Genomic DNA, 10,620 nt, shown 5'->3' with positions numbered 1-10,620 from the left:
ACATTGCATCTGCTATGCAAACTCCTTAAGTCAGGTTTAAAACACAGAGGGAGGTTTGAGTTCTTCTTCATAAACCCTCTTCCTAGGCTACAGCTCAGTCACTAAGCCTTAAAAGCATCTTGTTTTGCTACCCACATTGTCTGAAAGTGAACCTATCATCGGTTGCAGCATTTGCAGAAAAAGCATTTCAGGGAATTCTTTTCAATAAAAGTTCTGCTCAGGAAACTAATTATTATGTGGATACTATCATTGAGTAAAAAGAGTAAGCTCTGATTTTTCTGCCTGATGTCTCTAAAGCTGTCACATAATAGAGGATGAATACCCAACCCCATCAGCAAAGAACACGGCAATGCAAAATTCAGGATAAAGGATGGCTTGGATGGCTCAAAGAATGAGTAGACCTTTTTTCTCAGAACAGTAGAAGATGATACTACAGTTCTGATTTAAATTATTAACTTCCTAAAGGTGGGAATTTCTTTCATCCTTGTCAGGCTATGAACCTATTCTGTGTCTTGACACCCTTAATAGATCCTTTACAGATTACATGAAATAAGCCTTATGAAATAGCTTTCAGCCTCTTGCAGGCTTTTCCAGAGCACAGTTTGCTCTCAAAGTCTATGGCCTAGTTTTCCTCAGAAAATGAATCCTGTAAGAGGAGGCTAAATGGTTTCCACAGCGACCCTCCTGTCACATCTGTCCAACAGAGCTGCAGCCTACAGTTATGTTTAGCATCAAACACAGCCCAAAATTCTGTATACACCTAAGGAAACAAAAACAAACACCATCATACAACTAAGATACAGTCACCTCTGTATGCATAGGACAGTCTCTTCCAGCTTAGAACCAGACCTGAGAGGCATCAGAAACACAAAAAGCATGCAAAGAACAGATCCAATTAGTTCATTGCAACACATTTTTAAAGAATGCCAAAGATAAGGAAGATAATTCAGAGGTAGAAAACAACTCTTTCAAGCCTCCTTTCCTTTCTAAACTCTTCCAGATTCAATATTACAATTACTATACGGAAGGAGAGAGAATGAAAACAGTTACGTACCACTGAACGTACATTTCTGAGATGTCCTCTACTCCTTTTCCAAAAGGAGAAAATGACAGAACCCGTAAGTCAGGAGTTACACAAACATGATCTGGGGCCTGCTTTGCTCTCCTACTAAAATGTGATTTAACAGATTCATGTTAATCTTTTCTTTTAAAAAAATGATAGTACCAGCTAGAGTGCATGGAAGAGATGAGTTTCATCTTGAAGAACATACAGTACTGTCCATAGAGAAAGGAATGAAAACATACATTTAAGGCTAGTGGTGACATTTTCAGGATAAGAACATCAAATTCAGGTAGTTTGCTGCATATTGCCTATAGTTTTGTAAAGCACAGCACTGTATATGCTGTGCTTATGTATATACTACACCAGTGCACAGGGAGCACAGCACAGCTGCCCGACTCTGCAGCAGTAACAGAGCACACACACTCCATCCATCCTCTTCCCTGGATCTGTGCCTGTAGTGCCTTTCTGGAACTGTTTCAACAACATACCTCTGCTAACAGCAGCCCGGGCAGAAAGCAGGGGACACAGGACACTTTCAGGACCACATACTGTGCAGGTCTCCTCCCCACCAGGGAGGACAGCAGCAGGGCTGCTCCAAGGGCTGCCCTGCAGCCCGGGACGGCCACGAGACGTGCCAGGCCAGACAAGACTCAGCGTTCAAACTCTTCTCCTTCCCAAGTCCATGCTCTACTTGGCCAGAGTCTCTACAGCTATGTGTGAGGCTTTTCCAAGAACAGGCCCAATAAATCCTAAGTATAATCAGAGCGCTCTCTTTCCCGTTTGTGTGGCATCCACTATTCAACACGGCAGCTCTGTAGGGGCTTGAATTCCCATGACAGCCATACATTCTCACATTCTCCTTGTAGTAGCATAAAGAACATGCTCTTCAGCTCTGTTACAGCACATCTAAAACATCCATCAACTCTGCCTAATCAAAACAATCTTCTGAGAAAAGAGGTTCTGCATGACTCCACAATTATCTCTCAAAAAAGCAATAACAAAAAAGCCACCCCACAACCAATTCTGACAATTACTTTCTGTTCTTTGAACGGAATGCGTATTTTTCTCCTGCAGAGTTTTAATTATCCTGTCAATATCTAGTCCTTGAAAAAAAAATAAGGAAAGGGCACAGACCACAAATAGCCAGAACTTATTTACAGATCGAAAGATAAAAATAATCCAGATTGTAGAAAGGCATAGTGCAGCATATAAACTATTTGTGTCCTGTGTTAACATGCAAGAGCCAAAATAGTGTTGCACTTTCTGACCTGCAACTGATTCCCTCCCAGTACTGTTCCCCTCCAAAGAAAATTGTACTATGACCATATACAGCAGGAGAGTTCAGATGCAGTACACCTCTCAGAAGCTGATCTACAGCAGCTTTGGGGACAACCTGTTCTATCAAACATAAGATATGGTACCATCTCCACAACAAATTCAGCTCATATGAGTATGGTGATCCATATTCTCTTCCTTCAGTTTTGTCACTCTAGCGAAGTGGCTGTCAGAAGGCTTCGAAGGCAAAAATGAACATAATTTGAGAACAAGGATAGAGAAGAATGAGTCAGAGACTTTCACTACTTGAGAAATTTTGGTATGCAAGGATAACTGTCCTCTGGTCAGCCCTCCCTCCCTCTCCCAGCCTGCAGCACTGCAGCTCTATATCACTTCAGAAATGTATCCCGCTAATCCATCTTTGGCCCTGAGGTCACTGCATCTTCCACAGTCCTAAAGAGCACATCTTCAAGACACCTGAACCAATTCTTTCTGCTACTGAGATGACCACAAAACAATAAAATAAAATAAAACAAAACAAAAAATGAATGAAAGCAGGAAAGGAAGAACAGTTAACACATAAACTTCTGAATTTTCAAATTATAGCACAGAGCCTTCTTTGCAGCTCACACGTAGATCAATATGCTTCCTTGGATGTCCGTAAAGATGTATAGACACGGCAGCCCTCTCGAGTAGAAGCAGCACACTGAAAACTTCCAGGACAGAAGGAACTCTCAGAAGAGGAGAATCAGTGGTTACGTTGCAGCCCAGTTAAACCTGGCTTGCAAAAACAAGGGCCACTGTCCCAAAAGCCAAGCTCAAGCATTCAGAGAGTAGGTTACTCTGTACTACTAAATTTCTGTGGAAATCTGAGCGCGAGAGCATATCTGGCTTCTAAGCTGGCCACTACAGATAGCAGTGAAGTTAAAGAGAAGCTGGCAGATCTCTAACAATTACCAGATATTAGGGAGTGAAAACAAGGACACCATTTACAGTAGGGCTTTAATTTTTTTTCCCTGACTATGTTCCAGAAAATTAGTTTATTCTCTTACTTTAAAGAGTCTTGGGAAGACATCTGTGGGCTGCCCTCGTACCACAAACAAACGGGAGCTGAGTTTCCTTAAACTGTTGTCCAGGTCTTCCAGCGACTGGAGTAGAAATCTGCAGAGAAGAAACAAGAGCAGTTCATATCAGTCAGACTTGTTCCAGCTAAAAGGCAAATAAGGAGGATTTACATGGAAATCCAATTAACATGCACCACTAATCAACTCTCCAAACAACAGGTAAAGGACAAGAAATGCAGAAAATAAGGGTTCTTATTCATTCCTGGCTGCCTACTGGCTGTTAGCAGTTTGCTGCACTAGCCAGTCCCCAGCCATGCACATACATGCTCTGCTGGCTAAATGAGAGCACTCTCCAGGATTTTCTTGCAATCCCTACCCTTCCTATGTTCTTGCTGAGAGCTGATACTCCCTGTCAGCTGCTCCCTCCACATGACAACCATACTTAGAACGGTTGGAAGCAAAACTGCTATTTATCTTCCATCATGCAGACTGAGAGCATGCTAAGTTATTTATCTACTCCCTCTCACACCAAAGCCATCAAAAAAAGAGCATTTAAGTGCTTTATTAGTGTTTTACTGATTTCCTACCACACTGTACAACTTCAGGCATATCCGCTTTGCTTCCACAGCCATACTGCAACGTAACCCCATCCACACTGGCTTCCTTTGTTTTTCCCAGAATGATGCCAACCTTAACTAAACTTTAATCCCTTCAGGGGCACGTAGCAGTGCTTGCAAACCCAGAACCCTTCCTAATGGAGGCTGCAGCGTCCCCCTCTCCCCTACACACCTGCTCTGCAGCCCGGTCCCTAAGACAGGAGCATCTGCAGCATCACCCCGGAGCAACACCCTTGCAACCTGGGCACCTCCTCCCCGTCCCACTGCATCGCTCATGATGCGAATTGCGAGGGTTGTGACAGAAAAGGCTCCATCTGCACATCTTGAAGGAGAAAGGGACTAAAATTTCAAGGACAAAAGGGCCAAGGGGCACAGTAGGGAAGACCCAGAACTATGTCTAGGTCATCAGAACAAACCACTTTCCTGCCCACTGCTCCGTATGCACCCACTAAATGGCAACACCACCTTTCTCTCCGGGGCGTTCTGGAAATTAGGCGAGTGTTGCTGTTACTCGGCTCACCTTCATGCAGCACTTTTATGTGCGATACATACAGTGATAAGTAATTTTCCAACATGATAAATTCCTGGATGTTAAACACTTGCCTGTGAAGCTCAGACCTCTGAATACCAATAGCTACAGAAAACAAAATTTAGCCAGACAAAGCCTGGGTTCTCCTGGGGAACAGTGCAGCCTCCGGTAAATATAAACAACGTGTATTTACTTGGCACGCTTTTGCCCAACAGCCAGGGGTGCTGCCTTCTGCTGCTATTTGCAAAAAGACTCCCCTCAACCCCCCCCCCCCCCCCCCCGAATACATTTCGTGCCTGCAGCACGAACGAGAGCGCTGTCCCTTTGCTGCTCCCCGGGCAGGGAGCCCGCGGCGGGGAAAGCGGGTCCCCCCGGTCCCTGGCGCTGCCCTGGGCCCCCGCGCGCCCCCGAGCCCCGCTCACCGCCAGCGGTTGATGCCCACGGCAGAGGAGGCGGCGAACCAGGGGTCCAGGATGTAGATGCAGCGCACGGCCGCGGCGTCGCGCAGCGCCGCCTGCAGCGCCGGGTTGTCGTGGAGCCGCAGCCCGCGGCGGAACCAGTGCACGGAGCGGCACAGGCCGCGCGCCGCCGTCGCGCACGGGCCCGGCGCCGCCAGCAGCGGGAGCGGGGCCGGAGCCGCCATCGCTGCTGCCACCGCCGCCGCCACCGCCCCCGCACGGCGCGCCGCCCGCCCCGCCCCGCGCTCATTGGCCGCGCCGCGCGCTCTGCTGCCCCCCCGCGGGCGCGGCGCGGCGCAGCAGCCCCGCCGCCCCCTCCTCGCCGCCACGGGCGGCACCGCCCACGTCCGCGCTCTCCTCGTTCCGCTTCCGTGTTCCTGCTGCAGGGAGCTGCGGGGCGCGCGCACTGCGCTGCAGCAAAGACACGCCGAGGTACCAATCCCCGTTTTTATTCAAGAGGGTTAACAATTACAAGTCAGTATATGCATTTTTTTTTTTAAAAAAAGGCTGTTCTGATAGAAAATCCGAGGACCAAAAAGCCCACCCATCACCGAAGTAAGTACGAGAGATGGCACCCACCAAAGTAGTGAAGGTGGTCAAGAAACCAGAAAGAAACGTGCTCAGGACAGAAATAGGTGCCCTAGTCTTTCTAGCGTAGGGGCGGAACATCAACACCTTGGGTGCGCTGCCTGCCCCCAAACCCTCAGGCAACTAACTAACGGGGCCAGAGTTTAGAAAGCTGTAGCAGCTTTCACAGCACACAGGGCAGCAGGACAACTTCTTACACGATGTCATTGCCTCCGAGGCTCACAGTCATGGCTTCACAGCAGCCTCAGGTGGCACTGGCACATGAGTGGATGAGGTGCAAGGCTCTGCAAGATGGTAACTGCTTAGAGGAAGCCTAGATGCATGTTCAAGTTGAAGAGGTTGACATAGCTGCACAGGACTGGGCGTTTATTTTCTTTTTTGGCAAGGAAGCCACCAACCCCAGAGGGGATCAACAGGAGGCATGGCACGAGTGCCCCGAAACTGGCCCAATTAGTGACAACACAGTTGTCAGACACGCTCCTCCCCACCCCCCCTCAAAGGGGAAAGAGGACAGACATGAGCTTTGCCCTGGGATCTCCACCCTACGGAAGCAAGTGCTTTAGAAGCTTTCCCCTCCCATCTGATCCCAGAAACACAGATAACTTGCTCCTCTATAGCAAAGGCATGCCACTTCAGACAGCGTGCTCACCCTGAAAAATTGTACAGAGGGAACTGAGAAGGTCTGTCTGTGCCTCTCGGATAGTTTCTTAAGCTGAAGAAGACAGCCAGCAGAAACACAGACCCAAGGGAACTCAACAGGAAGAGATGTGGGCTCTTCAGGCACGAGATTTAGAGGCACTGCCTCTGCTTAGAGTTGTACAGAACTAGAAGGGAGGATGTTTCCAATCACTTGCTTTGAAGTGAGTTATAGAAAGAACTACTATTGCCAATTCTACTATAGGGGAACACTTCACTGCAGAGTATTCCTGATAGTCTGGCTATCTGCTTCTTCCTTACATGGAGGTTCAAGATTTTTTTCAGCTCAAACTATGTTAATCATTTTGCTGACATTCCATATCACCAGATGTACACAACTCTCATCCTGTTCTTTGTCCACTGTATCGCCAACCTCCAGCAAAGCAAGTTGTCCAGATTAGATCAGAAACATCCATTTTAAAAAGAGATTATGGTAACTTATCAGTCTCTCCAACACATGCTTTCTCAATCCAGAGACAGGGTGAAATCCAGCAGATAAAGCACAATCCAGACAGGCCTTTAGCACTAGTTCCTGACACAGCTCTTCATATCCTTTGCAGGTCAAATTTTTCCTGCTCCTGGCTCCTTTCATGTGAAAGTTAGCTCCCCAGACACAGAAACAAATGTGAGGCTGGAGCTGCTTATACACCTGTTTCATTTTTTTCATTGCTTTTGAGATTCGGTTCTTCTTGTTCCTTCCTCATCTCCAGCCCTTTCACCCACGTATAGGCAAAGGAACCCCCCAGAACCATCAAGTTACTTGTCCACCACAGGAAGCTCTTTGTCTCCTCAAAATAGACAACAGCCAGCACTGTTTGGGCACAGGCCTTGGCTGTCCCAGAGACATTGTGGGTGAGTGGGCTAGTGAACTTAATCTGGAGTCCAGTCACATACCCAATGGCAAAGCCAAACACTCCACCCAGGGTCATCATGCCCCAAAAGCTGGGGCTCCCCAGCTTGTCAAAGCGGTAGAGGGTGTGGAATTCACCCAGCAGCATCATGAGGGGGAGGAACAGGACACAAGCATTCACATTGTTGTAGAAGGTCAGGCGCCAGATGCTTCCATCCACCACTGGCAGCACCTTCTTTGTGTAGATGGCATTGAGCGAGACACACAGGCTTGCCAAGACCCCAAAGAATATACCAGTCCATGAGAGAGTGCCCTCTGCTCCTTCCTGGTCAACACCCAGCCAGAAGCCACCTGCAAGCAAACAAATCGGGAATAATATGAAAACTTGGTGAAGAACTCAAAACACACAGCCACTGATTAGTGACTCAAGCAAAAAACACCCAAAGAAAAATAACAAAAGAGCACAATTCTAAGCACAGTTTGCCTTAAAGATTTTTCCTTTCTAGTATGTTAATCCAAAATGGGTCAGGACTAGCATTCTGCAAGGATTTATTTTAGGAGTTCAGCTCTTTTACTACACAATCATTCAATTTTAGAGGATTGACTCTTCTACAGAGTAGGTAGCATGACTTTAGAAACAATTATTCCAAAAACCCATTAACTGAAGTTAAAGATATCCTTTATGTACAGATGATTTACAGAAGATCATGTGTTTGCTTTTTTTTTTTTTTTTTTTTTTTAATTTGACCAGGAAGCAAGTGGACAGAGTAGCAAGAAATATACCACTCTTACCACTCTATGGGGGAAATAAACCAGTTCCACAGCCCACCTAGTCTTAGCTGCACTTTTATAGGAATAATAAAAAATAAATAAAACAAAACAACATAAAAGAAGGAAAGACAGTAAAATGCATGGGTGTTAGCTTTAGGGGAGAAAAAAAAGATCAAGAGAGAAACTGAGCGCAATGTTTTCACCATGTTTAACTTCCTTGAGAGTCAGTACATTCTTTAACCATCTCTGAAACAGAAGTTACAAACTTGTCTCTCGACACAGCAGGGAGGCTCCAGGGAAGGGAGACTTCCCCTCTTCCAGCTCATAAGAAAACCCTAACAGGGGACTTCAGTTTCTGAAGGAACACTGAAGCCAACTGATTGCATCACCTGGGAAAAGTCGTAGCTGTTAGACATGCCCTCCTATTCACCCCTTCTGTTGGGAGGAGAGTCTTGTAAGTCATTTGCATTCAATCCACCTGCTTGTCTTAAGTACAGGAATGTACACATATCCACCCGGAACTGGACTAAAAAAGAAATCATTGTTCTTGGCATCTGAACAGCCATGAAGTGAAAGGTTGTGCAGTAAGTTTGGTCCACTAGCTAATCCTTCATCAAGAAACATTCATCTCATCTCAACTGGCAGGCTCCACTGCATGCTCCCAGTGGCGTTTACAGTTATCAAATACCATTGTCGCTATCAAAGCTAATAATGCAACAAAATAGGGAGAAAGACAACAGTTGTTTTAAAACCTTTGTGAAAGAAGTAGCAGCAAGTTCAGGCAAATTAAACCTCAGCAGAGTTCATAGTTACTTAGGGAGCAGCAAAGTGGGGTGAGGAGGGGGCTAACAGGAGAGCAGTCAGGAGAGAGGAAAAAAAAAAGTAATTTCATCTGTTAAGGATTGTTACCAACATACTCTAGATAAGCAAAGCATATTGTCCAAAGTAGGGTAAAAAAGAAACCTTGAAGTTGTGCTGTTTCTCAGGGAACAGCTATGTACAAGGAGGGAGGCTATGAGAGAGGAAGGACAGTTTTGCATAGCTCAGCATTCAGGGGAGTCAGCTCAGTGCCCCCGTCTGAGCTTAAGGCTGGAATAGCACTATCAAGCCCCAGTGTCCTAAAGGTTCACCGGTCATATCAGGTGGTTAACACTCCCACAGCCTACTTTTTGTTTACAACCAAGGGGTCCCGAGCAACATCTGAAGATAAAGAACATGAAGCTCTTGGCAGGAGTTCAGTATCCCCCTATCCTGCCGGGGGACATACTGCTGAGTGGTTGGAGGCTTGCAGTGAGCACAGCATCACAGAGAGCAAAGAGGCCTGCCAAGAGATGTTCACTCCCTAGAATGAAGCAGCACAGCCACAGAGTAAGAGACCAGGACCCCAAAGCCCAGTATTAATTGGGCCTCTCTTCTGTCACCTGCCCAAGCTCAGGAGAAATCCCTCCTCCAGCTCTCTGAGGTTGCAGGACCGCCTGCATGGCACAGTGGGTCTATAGGGACTGTACGGGTCTGCAGAGCCCCAAGGCCACCCAGGCTGGGCAACCCCTTGCCCCTGCTCACCTATGATGACGCCGCAGGCCAGCAGGGCGTAGAGCGACGTAGTCTGCTTGAGGAGCACATAGGAGAGCAGCACATTGAAGACGGTGGTGAGCGAGCGCCCCACGTTGTAGAAGGCCACGCCTACGTACTTGAGGCAGAGGTTGTTGGAGGTGATCATGCCGATGAAGACGATGGAGAGGGGCAGGACACTGCGGGACACCTTGGGGTCAAGGCGCAGGGTGGGCAGGCTGGGGCAGCTGGAGGGCCCACAGGCAGTGCCCAGGCTGAGCCCCAGGCAGAGGGCGGCCGTGACGGCGCACTGGAAGAAGGTGACGAAGAGCGGCGCGTCGAGGCGCAGCGAGGGGCTGTCCAGCAGGTACTTGTTGAGGAAGACCATGGTGATGGAGGTGAACCAGTAGAGACAGACCACGAGGGCGATGCGCAGCGCCCGCAGCACGAAGGGCGCCGGCCGCCCCCCGCCGCCCTCGGCCGGCAGCAGCGGGTCGGCGACGCCGCCGCCCAGCGCCATCCGCAGGATCCCGGTCCGCTTCAGCTGCGCCCTGTTCATGGCGGGCGAGGCCGTCAGCGCCCGCCCGCCCGGCCGGCCCCAGCCCCCCGCTCCGCCCCTGCGGACGCGCCGCCCGCCGCCCCCCGCTCACCTGCGCCTTCCTCTTCCCCCCGCTGCCCCCACCGCCGCCGGCAGCGCCGCGCTCCGCAGGGCGCCGCGGCTCCGCCCGCCGCCCTTTAGTTCCGCCCCGCCGCCGCCACCGCCCCCGCCGCGCGGCCGCCATGTTGGGACGGGGCTGGCGGGGCCGCGGGCAGCGCTGCGGCCATTGCGGCCCCTGTCGCTGTGGTGGCCGTGACGGGAGGGCTCTGAGCAGTTGTACGTGGCGTTTGCTTTTATTATTCTAAATTTTTGTTATTCCTAAGTACAGAGTGTTCACAGCATTCCGAGTGTCTTTTTTTTTTTTTTTTTCTTATCGCCTTTTATATTAATTGCATTTCTTTCTGGGAGGCTGGTAAATCCCCTGCTTACTTCAGTACAGGCCTTCCCTGCGCCCCCGCCAGTCTCCTTCCAAAGACACTTTCTTCAGCTTTTCATATCCAACTCCGTTGTGCTCAGAGAGTCTTTAAATCACAGCAGGGTGGATAATGCTCTTAGTACCA

General features: G+C 48.7%; 1 protein-coding gene across 1 annotated transcript; it reads right to left on the bottom strand.

The window, feature by feature from the left end:
• Window positions 1-6,659: 6,659 nt before the first annotated feature.
• SLC35C1 (solute carrier family 35 member C1) lies at window positions 6,660-10,021 on the bottom strand. The gene is made up of 2 exons (XM_088520503.1): window positions 9,475-10,021; window positions 6,660-7,491 (listed from the first exon to the last, which is right to left on the bottom strand). The coding sequence occupies exons 1-2, from the start codon at window positions 10,019-10,021 to the stop codon at window positions 6,932-6,934; spliced, it is 1,107 nt and encodes a 368-aa protein (XP_088376629.1). The 3' UTR covers window positions 6,660-6,931.
• Between the last annotated feature and the right edge of the window lie 599 nt (window positions 10,022-10,620).

The sequence above is a fragment of the Tinamus guttatus genome, unplaced genomic scaffold (assembly GCF_059628265.1).
Source record: "Tinamus guttatus ecotype Peru unplaced genomic scaffold, ASM5962826v1 Tinamus_guttatus_pri_ptg000089l, whole genome shotgun sequence".
NCBI lineage: Eukaryota > Metazoa > Chordata > Aves > Tinamiformes > Tinamidae > Tinamus > Tinamus guttatus.
Note: the sequence above shows the minus strand (reverse complement) of the source record. Positions and strands in the feature narration are given on the sequence as shown.

Excerpts from the sequence above, each read along its gene's own strand:
- SLC35C1 (XM_088520503.1), bottom strand. The coding sequence starts at position 10,021 with ATGAACAGGGCGCAGCTGAAGCGGACCGGGATCCTGCGGATGGCGCTG. Across the intron at positions 7,492-9,474 it reads GGCCTGCGGCGTCATCATAG|GTGGCTTCTGGCTGGGTGTT; the intron begins GTGAGCAGGGGC and ends GTTTGCTTGCAG.